Here is a 15,541-nt window from a genome sequence, read left to right as displayed (position 1 = left end):
AGAAAAGTGACTAATGACATAGTTTGCCCAGCTGGGGATCGAGGAGACTATTGGGAAGAACCAACCCGACTCACCGGCCCCAAGGCTGCCATGACGATGCACAGGATGTTCGCTACAACATCCATCAGAACGCGGGTCCTCTGGAATTTCCAGACCACGCGGCCCAGAGAGGCCCGCTCAGGCCCTACCCTTTCTAATTCTTCATCCCAAAGGATTTGGAATCTGCAATGAAAGAAAAGGAGACGGGAGATGAATGGACAGTGCATATCACCAATCAGCTGGGACTGCTTTGGTGGGCAAACTCTTGGCAAAGGTGCATGGCACAGCCCTCAACCCAGTGATGGGACCCAGTGATGGTTTTGGGGAAAGCAGCGTTTCTCTGTCTTCTTCCTTTGGGGCACTTATATAGTGGTGGGGTGGAAGGGGGAGGTAACATCCAGCCAGAGCTGTTGATAATATCTGTAGTAGGCACCTCCCAAGTCCTTGCCTACCCAGCTTCTGGCTACAGCACCCATAATCATAAGAATATTGGAAACAAACTGGAGTAAAAAGTCCCCCTTGGGGGGAAAAAACTGCCTGTCCTTTTAGCAAGGTATGATGGGATGTGTCTATATTTTAAGCCCTTTGGAGGCTGAGGCAGGAGGATTTCGGGTTTTAAACCAGAGGAAGCTATATAGCAAGACTTTGTCTCAAGGAAACCAACAAAAGGCTGTCTTTTCCCAAGATTTAAAAGGAGTCCAGCATAAGATGTCTATGGCCCATGAAGCAAAGCATGCTGGGAGGTAAGGCTGAGCAGGCTCTCATGGGACTTCAAAGTCCCTAGGAAGGCACTTAAGTGGTGCCATGTTCTAAGTGCAAGGGAAACAACTGCGGATCTTTAGGTCGGCGTGGTGACGTGATTGGCTGTGGGTAGTCAAGGCAAAGGAAGGGTCATACAGGACACGAAGGGCATCAGGCCAGAGGTGCAGTGCTGTCAAGTTGGGGAGATTCAAGGACAGGTGGACAGGGGGTGACAGTAGGACTTGTTGGATTAGATGTGGGAGGGAAGGAGAATGAGAACCAACTGTAGAGCCCAGTTTCCCAGTCTTAGTGACTGAGAATGGGGTTAGCAGAAACTTAGGAAAGAGGGAAAGTGTATCATGAAGTGTGGGCTGAGGGTCAAGCATGCAATTGTAAGCTCTTGCCTACTATGTGTAGCTACAGACTCAACACACAAGCAAAGAAAAATGAAAATCCTACGTTCATATAAACTCAGATGACAGACACCCCGCAGTCTGGCTATTGAAACCTGTGAGGCATCCAAGTGCTGGTGCTGGGCCTGTGGAATTGAGAGCCCAGAAGAGAGGCCCGGGGCTGGGCTGGGCAAGGCACCGAACAGCCAGCATTTATTGGTCCCTGATCTCCTGGCCTGAGTGAATTCAGACGGGAACAAAGGGCAGCATGAAAGAGAAGATAATCCAAGCTGATGTTGGGAAGGAAACAATTGTTTTAAAAATCCTAATGAAAAACACTAGCCAGAAAGCTAGAAGAAAAACCTAGCACCCCACAGACCCTCAGCTAGCCCCTCAAAGCTCCCTGGAAATCTTCTCAAGACTGTAGATAAATTAGCAGTAGCTGGGACTTCTTCCAAGGAGGTAGAAGGGGTAGGGCAATTCTGCCCCCAGAATTAACTACAAGACCACAGCTTGCACTCAGCCTCTTGAGTATATATTCCAGCATGTGTCCTACTTTGGACCACATGGTCAAAGTTAGGACAACCTCTGGGAAAAGGAAAGGTGGCAGCTTTGAGGACCTTCCCTTGGTCAAGACATTAGAGGTCCTCAGAAAGCCATTTCAGTGCAACTGTTAGAAAGAAGGAAGCTTGGGACTCTTGAGATGCTTGCGGTTAAGAGCGCGGGTTGCTCTTGCAGAGGACTCGGGTGCGATTCTCAGCAACCATGTAACTCCACATCCAGGGGACCTGACACCCTCTTCTGACCTCCTCCAGGAGCAAGCGTGTGCATGATGTTCATATGTATGCAGGCAAGTCACTCATGCACATTGAAAGCAACGAATGAATGAGACAGATGTCTTTGTGCAAGTGTGAGCAAGTCTACACATTTTCAACAGGAAAGAGCAAGGTGTCAGCCACAGAGTGTTCATTTTTAAAAAATTATTTATTTATTTATTTATTTATTTATTTATTTATTTGATATATATGGGTGTTCTGTTTGCATGTATATAGCTACACACCAGAAGAGGGAGGGAATCAGATCCCACACAGCTCTAGACAGTTGTGAGCTGCCATGTGGGTGTTAGGAATTGAACTCTGGACCTCTGGAAGAAAAGCCAGTGTGCTCTTAATCACTGAGCCATCTCCCCAGCCCTATGTTCTATGTTTTAACTTCAACATAAAAAACATAGCCTGGACTTGAGGAGGCAGAGGCAGGTTAATCTCTCCGAGTTCCGAGGCCAGCCTGTTCTACATACCGAGTCCTAGGCTAGCCAGGACCACACAGCAAGAGCCTATCTCACACAAAAGAAAAAGGGAAGAAGAAAAGAAGACAGAAAAGAAAAGGAGGCATCTTTCTGCACACAATGACACAATGGTTGCAGGGATTAGGAGAGTTCAGGCACGGTCACCAACATGTTAATGGGGTTGGACTCTGATAGAGGAACAGAAACATAGTGGGGAATAGTTCTACTGCTTAAACATTACTAAACTACATCAGTTAGTTGGGAGCAATGGTACCCTTCTGCAAGTTAAAATTGGCAAATATGGGCAGTTTGCAATACGGACATAAAAAAAAAAAAAAAATCCCATAAACGACTACTAAAGCTTCATGCAGCAACCCAGGTGTGTGGGGGGGCCCAAGCAGCACAGAGTAAAACAAGTCCCCAGATACCCATCAACAGTGGCACTCCTACAGCCCCCCAGCCTCACATTATAGTCCTCTCTGTCAGCACATTCCCCAGAGATGGGGCCAAGGAATGCCCTCACTTCAAGCCACATCGCAATTAACAACCACTGAGAAAGAAGGGTCAGCAGCTCAGCTCCCATAGGTGTCAGTTTCCGCAGGGGTAGCAGAAGTAGGTGAAGATGTGTGAGCAAGTGCCCCCCCTTGCTCACAATGCCACTCCCTTGGTGACCCTGGTACCTCCTGGCGTTGGCATCAGATGAGTCGTAAGGAGATAGTGGGGGCAGGGTGTCCACAGTCAGCGTGTGCTTGTAACTTCGAATCATCACAGGTGTGAGCCAGGAAAACGTGGCAAAGGACAGCAGCCCAGCGTCATCCACAGGGTTGGGTGCCAACCTAGAGCAAATTGTACGCTTGGGTTCCCAGATGTCGGGCTCCCCGCCCTCAAGCCCTGGCTTCCATCTGTAGTCATAGCTACAGATGGCACCCGGGACTCGCATCCATTAACCCTTTGGGTTTGTGAGTTTGAATGTGTGTGTGTGTATTTGAATGTGTGAGTGGGTTGTGAGAATTGTCGTTCCTAGTCTAACTTTCCCCAGCTCAGGAGAGCAGATGGCGAATGCTCAGGAAGTACGCAGGTCAGCTGTTAAACACAACCAACATTCAACATTGAGTAACACGCACTTAACTATATGATCCTAAATCCAAACTTAGCACTTCCTAACTGTTTGACTATTTTTGTTTATGATTCTTAATATTTTCATTGGACTGCATTTCAAAAGCCACAAAATGTTGCATGGATTTGCACGTCATCCTACCTGGGTGCCACACTGACTGTCCCGATTTTTAACAAACTCACTGTTGAAGTGAGCATTTATATCACTGTCCCTATCCCCTCGGGAGTTCCTCACATTCATTTATCATCTTTGTGGAGGAAATACCTAGGAGTGGGGGGCTACTGTGCATCTCTCCTTCACATTTAGTGGTCATGTTGACAGCAAGGATATGGTACTTAGACCATAAAAATTGAAAAATATATGGAGCGAAAAGGTCAGACTGGAGTGTGTGAGTTTGTGTGTGTGAGAGAGAATCTGAGTGTGTGTGAGTGTATATATGTGAGTTTGAATGTGTGTGAGTTTGAATGTGTGTGTGTGAATTTGAATGTGTGAGTGGGTTGTGAGAATGTATATGTATGAATGTGTATATGTGTGAGAGTGTGTGTATATGAGAAAGTGTGTGTGTAAATGTGTTTGTGAGTGTGTATGTAAGTTTGAATGTGTGAGTGTATGTGTGAATGTGTTATGAGAGTGTATGTATGTGAGTGTATGTGTGTATGAATGTGATATGTGTGTATGTGTATGTGTGAGTGTGTGTGTGTAAGAAAGAGAGAGACAGAGGCAGAAAGAGACAGAGACAGACAAATAGGGACTGAGAAACTGTTGAAAATAAATAAAATTTGTGTCATACTGTAAGTCCAAAAGATGCCACTTGGCCTTCTCTTACTCAGCAAAGGCAGTAGTTTATACTAATGATATATAAAATAATAAATATACTGAACCGTTGAGCATATGTGCTTGGAAGTCACAGAACCCATTAAAATGGTCTTGCAGCTCATGCCAGCAAATGGTGGAGTAGGTGCCCCTCGCCCTGAATCTGGGATGCCCTGCAGCTCACTCTGGTGGAGAGGATGCAGTGCATGTGTGCTGACATGAGTGTGAGTCTCAAGGTGACCTGCCTGCCTCCACCCATTCTCTTGGAAGCCTTCTGGGGCTTTGAGTGATGACACGGCCTGATTGTTGTCCTTGTCGTGGTCAACCCTCAGAAGCACATATACCTTGCACAGCAGACACCGAGCAAACTGGTCAAGACCACATGAACTACCCAAACCATCTCGGCCCAGGTTGCTTTATTTTACTAGTTACCCATAAAACTGTAAGCTGTGGGAGGGAAAAGGTCATTGCTTCCTTTTGGCTGGTAAATGGTGAGGCAGTTTGTTAAAGATAAAGGCCGACTGCTGAACTGCTGGCAAGTGTTTTAATCTCTCTTCAGCTGCCTCCCCATCAGCTAAAGATGGCGCCAGAACTTTTAGAGCGGTTGTGAAGAATAAAGACACCGGACATGATGACATACACCAGCAATCTTAGCAGTTGGGTGGCAGAACCAGCAAGATTTTGAGTTCCGGGCCACTCTGGCCTACAAAACACAACTCTTCCATCTCATAGATAGATAGATAGATAGATAGATAGATAGATAGATAGATAGATAGATAGACGATAGATAGATAGATAGATAGATAGATAGATAGATAGATGATAGATAGATAGATAAACAAACAAGTAAAATAGTTGATAAATGCTGTGAGCAGACCAAGCACAAGGAAGTCTCCCATAACCCGAGCTGGTATCTCACCAATCCCAGGAAGAAGTAAGAAGTTAGTGAATCCATACACAGGTAGACAGAGGGATAAAAGGACAGACACATGGAGCAGCACATGGCCAGCAGAGGCTGGGGACCACCCACGGTGGCCCTGCCCCGCACACCTCAGGTCTCCTCTGGGCTCACCTTGCACGGGGTCTCACCGGGATCATGGTTTTCAGGCTGGGATCATATCTCTCGGAAAAGGATCTGCGACGGCCTCTGCGATCCAGGTCTGAGATAAGGTACGGGCCTTCACCCACCATCTTGATAGTGTTTCTGAAGCCCTAGATTCTTGGCTTTGGGACACTTTCACTCTGTAATCAGAGATAAGGATGGTCCCTGAGAGATGAGGACATTGAGGGTAGAGCTGAGAGGCCTCTTTACTTGCTTTGAGCCCCCAGAACTGATTTTACCCAGTTAGTCTCAATACCTAAGTAGGACTGTGACCAGACACCGCCAAAACCCCTTAACCTGTATTTTAAGACACCCCCACTCCCACCCCAGTTGAGTAATCACATCTCATTCCTCTCCTGTTCCGATATAGAGTTGTCTGGAAGCCATAATTCCTCCTGGGAAACTTCTTTGAGGGTCAACCCATGGTCAAGGCTGGTTCTCAGCCCGGCAAGACAGCCTCTGGGAAAAATGGGTTCACTTTCTGGATGTGGGTGAATTCTGTTATACAGATAACAGATATACTTTATTTGTCTAGCTTCTTCCTAGAGCTTATACACCCATGTCCCCTCCACCTGGATGCCCAGGGGTGCACAAAGAACTTCCAACTTTGGAACTTCCAAAGTTCCAAAGAACTTGTTGGGACAAGTTCATGTTCCCATTGATTCTGAGGCCAATGCCCCCAGTAAAAACCCACATACACAACCCAAATGGAAAGAACATACATCCTCTGTGTCTGCCTGGCCTGCTGATCAACTGCCCCTTCATATCCTAAGTCCCTTCATATCCTAAGGTCCGATCTTTTCTGAGCCCCAGCTCTGTGCTAGCCCTGAGCTCCCACAACATTCTTCTCCCCAAATACAAACAATAAATGCCCCTGTACTGGCTTCAGTCCACCTTAAACAAAGGCTGTGACCATACTGTTACTTAAACCCAGGGCTCAAATTTCCCTGATGTCTCTCTGGAAGTTCTCATGGTTAAAAAGCAATTCTCGTCAAAGGTGTTAGTGACTCATAAATAGACTGTTAAACCATTGGATAGCCCAAGCTCCCAAGCCCGTAAGTCTCCCTCTGATGGACTCTTAGAAATCCCTCACTATCATGAAGAAAAACTGAGCCCAGGAAAGGACCAACAACCTCCATACTCTGAGGGCGGGCTGTACAGTTCTATCTGTGGCAACCCAGACTTGGAGAAATGGAAGTAACCTTGGAAAAATTTCTTATTTGTCCTATATTACAAGAGGCATGCCTTAACAATACTCTCTCTCTCTCTCTCTCTCTCTCTCTCTCTCTCTCAAAAATCTGAAAACAAAAACCTCCTCTATTGAAACAGGAAAAAAAATCTTTCCAAGTAGAAACTGAAACATGAAGTTTATAAAGTTAGATGGGAAAGGCACAGGCCTTATGTGTAATAGATCTGCTCAAAATCTCTTCATCCAGTTAATGAATATTAATGACTGGAATACCACAGGCACGGCTCCAGAATCCTAATTCAATCAGGACACAGATATTTCCAGAATTGCTAAGCCTTTTGCTAACGTGGTGCCTACCCCCTCTGCGTGCACGGTCCCTCACTCCAACCAGGCTGAATGTATTAATGTCTCCTGAGCAAAGTGCCAACGCCTCCTGACTGCTTCCGGGCCTTTGCACACACACACACACACACACACACACGCACGCACGCACACACACGTACACACACACACACACACACACACACACACGCACACACACTGAAGCAGTCTGGTCCCTCCTTCCCTTGACCAATTCCTGCTCAGACTCCAGTTCAAATCATAACTCTCCTTTCCTGAGGATTTTTCCTTTTTAGCTAAACAGACCGTGGGCTTCATGTCTGTCTCCTGAGCAGCCACAATTTAGCACCTAGCCCCCTCCCTGGACGTACTACCTATGCGGTACACATGTGTCAGTTGGGATTGATAGTGACAAGGATCTGAGTTTAAAATGAAGGGAGAGAAGAGTAAAGGAGGGAGGGAGGGAGAGGGAGGGGGAGGGAAGGGGAGGGAGGGGGGAAGACACTAAACATTAAATAAATAGATTATCACACAAATACCTAAAAAGCAGACAATGAGGAATGGAGAAATCAAAAAACAAAAAAAACAAGCAAAACGTAAGGGAAAAATAGAATATAAAAAGCAAGCCAATAGATTTGAACCAAATTACATTGGCTATACATGAAATAAGCATTTCAGTTTTTAAAAACAGAGATTGTCAGACAGGAAACTCGTGATATGCTGGCTGTGAGAGACATGATTTAAATATGAAGGTTTTGCTAGTCCTGGTGGTGAGTGCCCGTGATCTCGGCTATTTAGAAGGCTGGGGTAGAAGGATCAGAGATTCAAGTCCTCCCTAACTTAGCATGACCCTGTCTCAAAGTAAAAGTAACACCACCAGCAGCAAAGGAGACACAGCTCCTTTAGACCTCCTGCCTAGCATGCCCTCAAGTCAATCTAAAGTACCACTGAGATGGATAAATACACAGGAAAGCAGCTAGAGAAGGAAAACTCCAGTAAGATAGAAATATACAGAAATGTGCCAATGACTTCCGGAAAGGGAAGTGTTCCCTAAAGCAAATGTAAAACCTTAAAGTCTTGACTACAGACACTGAAATTGCAAACTTGTCGGTCAGAAGGCACCATTTGTTAAAAGTTTAAAAAAAGAGACGCAATGGACTGATGTAATACAACCCATTAGCTATAAAATATCAGAAGTTCCAAAGGCCAAAAATGGATAAATACCCCATTAGGAAGGTAAACAGAAGATGTGGCTAGGCGACCAACACAGGAGCTGGGTGTCGTGCCACACAGCTGCAGTCCCCACACTGACAGACAAGTGTCCTGACAAGTCTGTCAGGACAGAGTTTTGAGGTCAGTCTGTGCTACATAGTAAGAGCCTGTCTCAAAACAACATCAACAACAAATCCTGTCTAAAACACGCAGGAAAACATGCCTGGCCCCTAAGTTGCAGAAACATTTAAAAACCACAATAATAGCTATTTCTGACTCTTCAAGTAGGCAATGTCATACATAATGCCTGAAAGTTGTAGGTCTTGACATAGGCAAGGAACACAGTTGCTCTTAAGCCCTGCTGGTCACAATGTAAAGTATGCCAATAGTTTATAAATCAATTTGGCATTATCGGGTCAAGTTCAAGATTATCAACACAGCCGGTAACCAGGCATCCATAGGGCAGATGACGTCATCTCCCTGCTCCCGCAGTTGTACACAGATTAGCCCAAATTTTACAAGCTGCTTCACTGTCGCCTCAAATTCTCTCCTGACTCTGTTAGCCTTTCTTCTCTCTTGCTTCTTGGTGTCAATCCTGAAATACAATGCAATACAAAACACACGCACACAAAACCCAGAGAGTGAAATATCATTAAAAAGAAAAAAAAAAAAAACCTTCGATGGCCTCTCCAAGAATATTTGAAGCAGCTGTTTGCCATTTTCAACGTGAACGGATAAGAAAATAGCTTGGCAAACTATGTACGGCGAACACAGTGCCTTACCACTTAAAACTAAAGACAAATGAAGTAGACATGATTAAAAAAAAAAACAAGAGAGGAGGGGAAGGAGGAGGGAGGGGGAATATGAGACAGTCAGAGCAAGCCAGTCAGTGAGCCAAACAATGCTAAAGGCTTGAGGCTTTCTCCTACTTTGTAGACAAGACAGTTGACAGCGTCAGGCCCCTCGAGCAAAGAACCACAGGAAGTTTGCCACCAGGCTTCCCTTGTGCTTACCAGAAATCCCTCACAGCCTTCTCTACCCGAAGCTCCCTCTCTGTAGCCCTTTTCTAAATTCTCTGCTTTCACTGCCACTTCACACTCTGATCTCCTCAACCAAATGCGGTCGATGCAGCTATGGCCATAGCGTGAAGAAGAGCCCAGGGCCTGGGACTCCCTCTGCTCTCGGTCTTGCTTCTCCAGCCATGTCCTTGTTACTGCCACACCTAGAGGGATAGCCAGTATTGGCTTCCTCAACCAGCCACTTCCAGAGCCTCCCTCTGGCTTCCAGGCCTTTCCCATGTCCAATCCCTGCTCAGTATATCCTGATTAGGAGGAGGAGAGCATATCAGGTAAAGAAGACAAAAAAAAAAAAAAAAAAAAAAAAAAAAAATCAAGAGTTCCAAAACCAAGCACCAATCATTTCAAGATAGAGAATTACAGCAAAGAGCCTCTTCCGTGAGAATCCCCTTCTGGCCACTGTGACATGCTTCAGCCTCTACTCAAGACAGCTCTTGCATTGTGTCTATGTAGGAAATGCATAATCAGATCTAAAGGGAAGCCCAGACACACCCACAAGAGCTCTCTGCAAAAGTAGCCCAAGCGCCTGGGAACCTTGGCATCACAGAAGATAAAGGAAGTAAGGGAAGGCTCCTGCTTAGAGGAGGGAGAGCAGAGACAGCTTGAGACAGCACAGTCCCGGACAGCATGCTGGACCAGAAAGAAAAGATTAAAGGCGTGAGTAGGACAGCCGAAGACGCTTGGCTGGGCTGTAGACTGTGCAGCAGCATGAGGTCAAAGCCAAATGCCTCCATTTTGATTGCTGAATGATTGGAGATGCTTAGCGTGTTGATGGTTCTGGTTACGTAAGATTCCATATTCTTGAAAAATTAGTATTCAGAGGGAATGCAGCAAATTGTGGGAGGCTTTCAAATGTGTCAATAAGGATCGCAAAAGCCAAGTGGGGGGACGCACACCTGCAGTGGTGGTGCAGAACACAGGCAAGGAGCACAGGCACGGGGGTCCAGAGGTCACAGACAGCGCTAATAAATAATGCACGCGGAGAATATTAAAGTCATCCCTGTGGCGGCGGCGGCTTGTTTTGTCTGAGTACGGCTGAAATTTCTTATCATTATTCTTGTCATCTTTCTGTGAATTTGAAATCATCTTAAAATGAGTTAACCACTTTAAGAAGTTCTCCTAGAGGGAATATGTTGTTTTCCTTCTGTGAAACCTGATTGCCATTTCCCTGTGAACCCCAGCTCGGGTCTTAGGTCGGGATCAGGCTGGCCACATGCATGCCTCTGCGGTTTGAAGACAATCATTGTGTTTTTGTTTTGTCTTGTTTTCTTTAGTTTTGGGTTTATACCCAACCTCTATTCCTTTCTTACCCAGGCTCAACTTCTGCCTCTTCCATCTTAACCAGGGTCTTCCTGCCTCACATAGGACTTCTGGTTTCTTGTTCACTTTTTAACTGGTGAAGGCTCCTGTCAGCAGCTAGTCTAAGAGGTCAACCCAGAAGGCCAGCCTCCTAATGTCCAACACAGAAGGCCATACATAGGAAACTGGTGCTGTGAGGTCGTTTCCTTGAATATCCCACAGGGACTGCCGAGTTATGCTTTCCTAAGACAGCCTGGAAGCTCTGCAGCTGGAATGGTAATTTACTAAAATTGGCAGCCCGGGAGGGGGGAAAGGGGGGAGTGAGAATCTTCAAATCAGGAAGTGTGCTTTGGCTAACATCTCTCTCCAGTCTGGCATGCCATCCCTTGCCAGGAGCAAGAGGCTGCCTAGAGGATCTGCTTGCCAGCAGTCGCAGAGAAGCAGGAGCAGCTGATAGCCCGGGGACAGGCAGCTCACTAGGTCTGGGACCCTGCAGCCAGCATTCGTGATGGAATACCTGATTGGCAAGAGATTATAAACGGGTCTCTGGGACCCCTTGCTGCGTTGGGGAGGGAGGGGTTTCCTAACCTAACTTCAGTATGCTTACTTAGAACAAAGAACACAGCATTTACAATTTAGACGTCCATGTTACACGGTCTGCATAGTTCAACTTTTTTTTTTCAGTTTGTAAAAACGTGTATTAAGAGTAGCACTTTAAAAAACAAGAGTTCTTGCTTTGCCAAAAATCTCAACAGCTTCTGTGGCTATAATCAGACACCGCAAGGAGCAGGCACCCGTGCTCCGCCTAGCCACAGCCTGGGGTTATGGATTTCTTAGCTCTTGTGGTCACATGAGCACTGTCGCTCTCCTCATCCTGGATTTGTTGGTCTCTGTCCTTGACTCTGTTCAAAGTGGGAGGAGAAAAGATGTCCAGAGGGCAGCTTTATAGGAAGCATCTTCAACGCCTACTCTCGTCCTCTCTCTCACTCCACCCCGCCTCTCTAACTCAGACCTCTTACAAGGGCACATTTCAGATTAGAATTCCGGTGTTGCTTAACATCTACAATGGTCACCCTGCCTCACTCCATCAAGCCTTCGCAGTTGCAACTTTTACCTGAAAACCCTCCCAGATAACCTCATCTCTCCCCATAAATTCTCTCTCCACCCCATCTTCCTCCCTCCCTTCTTTCCCTCTTCCCTCTTCCTCTCCTTCTCTTTCTTCCTCTCTCCTTCCATAGCTCTCTCTTTCTCTCTCTCTCTCTCCTCTCTCTCTCTCTCTCTCTCTCTCTCTCTCTCTCTCTCTCTCTCTCTCTCATTTTCTGATGCTAGGTATTGAATTCAAGGCTTTATGCATGCTTCTGAACTACACACTAGACCAATAAACCCATTATTAATGTAAACGTCTCATATACCCCAACTTCCTTCAAGACCTGAGCTACCTACATACAGTTCAGAGGAGACCCTTTAGGTGCCTTTCCTCAGGTCTGGCCTCTCACTTCTACTACTCAGCCATATTGGTTGCCCCAGCACCCTATGGTTAACTAGCCCACAACATTAATCTTGAGTGACAAGGACCTGGCATCAGAGTTGGGGGCTGATGGGAGGAGAGCCAACGGAAGGCAGGGCCACAGATAAGCAGCACAGAGACCTCAGGAGGTCTGTTCAAGTCTTCTCATCCCTAAAGGGCTGAAGATGGTAGCTCATGGTGGAATCTCCAAAGAAGGTCACCCACTAACATAGAGATGGTCTACCATGACTGAATAAAGAAAAGAACTCCCATTTTAAAGATATGAGAACCACACAGGAATGCCATGTGAATTCAAGATCTTCCAAAAACAATGCTTTGGTTAAATTGTGAACAGTACTTGTGAGCACACATATGTGCCTGTGTGTGGTGATTTGGATAGGTTTGGCTCCCATAGATGCACGTGTTGGAATGCTTGGCTCATGGGGAGTGGGTGTGGTCTAGTTGGAGGAAGTGTCATTGTGGAGGCGGGCTTTGATGTCTCCTATGCTCAGGCTACGCCCACTTGGCACACAATCTCCTTTTGCTGCCTACAGATCAAGATGTAGAACTCTCAGCTCCTTCTCCAGCACCACGTCTGCTTGCAAGCAGCCATGCTTCCTGCCAGGGCAATAACGGACTGAACCTCTGAAACAGTGAGCCAGCCCCAGTTAAATGTTCTCCTTTATAAAAGTTGCCGTGGACCTGGTGTCTCTTCAGAGCAATGAAACCCAAACTAAGACACTGCATGCACAGCAGGAAGATCAAACTTATTCAGTGTAGGCTTCTGTACATCACAGATGTTCAAATCCTGTCTCGTTTCTATTTTTTTTTTCTTTTACATTCCTCAAGGCTCCAAAACTAGAATTGTCCCAGGCCTCTTTCATCTCTGAAAACCCCAAGCCAGGGCTTCTTCCTACAGGGGCAGACAAGGACATGCAAGTGCAGCACAGCCTGATGGGTGACAAAGGCCCCTCATGACTAAACAGGGGACACTAGTTGTAACAGAGATGAGCTTTACCTGCACAGGGAAAGAGCAAGCCCTAGAATGAGACGGAGAGGAAGAGGAACCAGAAGCCATGGCCCTTGGCCCTTCCTACCTGGCTTCCTCCTCTATGGACCTCAGGTTTCTTTTCCCTTGTCCCGCTTGCTGGGAGCCTTCCTCTCCAACTGCCCCATTCAACTGCCACTCCCACCACACCTGAGGAGGGAACTCTGAGGGAGCCAACATTCCCTCAGGCCCACATTAAAGGGCACTGCTTCATCCCAGGACTGATCTGTAGGACGCCAGGCTCCAGCAGTGAACATTAGAGCTCACAAGACCAACTAGCCTAACCTTGCTTCCAGCCTGTCACGGCATACTGCTGCCTACTAGGAGATGATCCCATTGCGTGATGAAACCACAGAGCAGAGGTCCCCCACAGTGGCCCCAGCACAGGTCAGCCCATCTGAGGTCACTGCTTACATCTCCTGACTGTCACTCGAGGCCCTGTACATTTCTGATCCTATGTTCCTGCTGAAAAGACAACCGTATGGGCTGAGTGGGAGTAAGAAACCAACCTACAAAAAAGAAAATCTCATTCATTCATTTGTTCATTCATCCATTTAACAGAAATCAAGGGACAAATTGAATTAGCCCCACCCCCACATATTCACACTGAACAAATGCTCAGCCGGAGATTATAACTAGCAGCTCACTCTTGTGCATAGGACTCTACAGTGAGTACTACATACCCGGAGGCAAAGGGGTAGCTGATTCTTTGGTGGCTTTTGTACCTTGTCCAGAGCAGGCAACCAATCACAACCTTGTAGATGTATGTAGCATGGTCTTGAAAGGGTTCAGAAGGACAGAGCCGCCATCATAGAAAGAGCACACCCTGACTACCTTAAAGCAATATTGGACATCTCATAAGACCTCTGCCAAGGCCCCCTAACCTGTAGGGACACCTCTTGCTGTGGCCTTGTTGTAGATTAGCTTTCCGGCATTTCAGTCACCTGCAGTCAACAGAAAATGTTAGGTGGAAGACTTTAGAAGCAAACATTTCACATTTTATTTTATTGGACCCCATTCTGAGGAGTATGATAAAGCTTGGACTGCCCCGACTGTAGACATCACTGCTGTCAGCCACTTAGTGACTGGTTCAGTTGTCAGATAACTTGTCAACAGAGTCACAGTGCTTATGTTCAAGGGATCCTTATTTGGCTTAACCATGACCCAAAGTGCAAGGTCTGTGATGCTGTCTGCTTTATTACTGTGTATGAATTGCTCTGTCTTATTGTTATTTATTGCACTTATTCTCTTCCTGTGCCTAACTCCTGCATTTAATTCCTTTCATGTGAAGGCAGAAGCATCATATATTAGAGGACTCAGGGCCAGGTGCTACCTCGGGCTTCCATTGGGGGGTCTTGGAGCATATTCCCCAGAGACCACAGGGGACCACTCTATTTAAGGCCTGTCAGGTCTCTGCTTTGCTTGTCACTGCCAATTCCTCCCTCTGCTGGCTGTTTCTGGCTTCTACATTTCCTGCAGAAATTTAGTTGCATTTCTCTGCCAGCAATAAACCTGATGTTTTCCTCCATGTCCATGTTCATCTCCATGAAGGGAGATGAAAACGTGGCCACTGGACAACTGCGTAGTAAAGCGGACACTTCAAGAAGATGCTGGAGGGAGACAGGTTCTCTTTACAGGTGCCTGGAGAACTCCGCTTCTGGGCCTCCCTCCCTTCTCTAGGAATGCAAATCGCTGCTAATAATATCGCTTGACATTTATAAAGCCCTTTGCTTGATTTTCACAACAGCCTCAGGGTGCCTTCTAAGCCCAGCCAGACTCCTTTTCAAAGTCTTCCAAACAGACCCAGATATGACAAGCTTACCAAAGGAGGATGCCCAGCTTACCTCCGTCTTCATTCGAGGCCTAGCACGGATGGATTTCTACTAAGAGCATTTTGGTGCTACATGAATTGGATTTTGAGATCAGATTCTGGAGCAGAAGGATACCGAGGGGGGCGTAGGTCTCTACTAAAGGAGCAGGAGAGATGAGCTCCCACCTCACTCAGATTCTGCGCGCATCCAAAATCAGGGAGCAGAGACTCAGAGAAGTGAGCACGCCTGGGAGAGTGGGAGAGATGAGAGCACATTGCAGAATGAGAAGAACAGTCAGGCATCTTTGTTATAGCCATAGCCGGGCATGGTGACACACCCTGTCTCAGCAAGAAGGACTGAACCAGGCAGGAAGATCATTAGTTCGAGGCCAGCCTGGGATACAAAGCAAGACTTTAGGATGAAAGAAGAGAGAAAGAAAAAAAGGAGGCAGGGAAGGAGGCAGGGAGGGAGGCAGGGAGGGAGGCAGGGAAGAAGGGAGGGAGGCAGGAAGGGGGAGAGGCAGAAAAAAAGGAAGAAAGTGAGAGTAGAAGAAGGAAAGAAGGAAGGAAGG

General features: G+C 46.6%; 1 protein-coding gene across 4 annotated transcripts in view; it reads right to left on the bottom strand.

Moving 5' to 3' along the window:
• The window catches only part of Abcc12 (ATP binding cassette subfamily C member 12), a 59,977-nt gene extending 54,399 nt beyond the window's left edge, over window positions 1-5,578 (bottom strand). For 3 of the 4 annotated variants that reach the window (XM_052166605.1, XM_052166604.1, XM_052166607.1), the window contains exons 1-3: window positions 5,460-5,578; window positions 3,138-3,293; window positions 75-222 (exon numbers count right to left, since the gene is read on the bottom strand). In XM_052166605.1, the coding sequence (XP_052022565.1) occupies window positions 75-222; window positions 3,138-3,293; window positions 5,460-5,578 (423 nt within the window). Of the gene's footprint in view, window positions 1-70; window positions 223-3,137; window positions 3,294-5,459 lie in introns of all 4 variants that reach the window. The other variant, XM_052166606.1, reaches the window with a different exon arrangement.
• Between the last annotated feature and the right edge of the window lie 9,963 nt (window positions 5,579-15,541).

Source organism: Apodemus sylvaticus, chromosome 21, assembly GCF_947179515.1.
Source record: "Apodemus sylvaticus chromosome 21, mApoSyl1.1, whole genome shotgun sequence".
In the NCBI taxonomy this organism is placed as follows: Eukaryota; Metazoa; Chordata; class Mammalia; order Rodentia; family Muridae; genus Apodemus; species Apodemus sylvaticus.
Note: the sequence above shows the minus strand (reverse complement) of the source record. Positions and strands in the feature narration are given on the sequence as shown.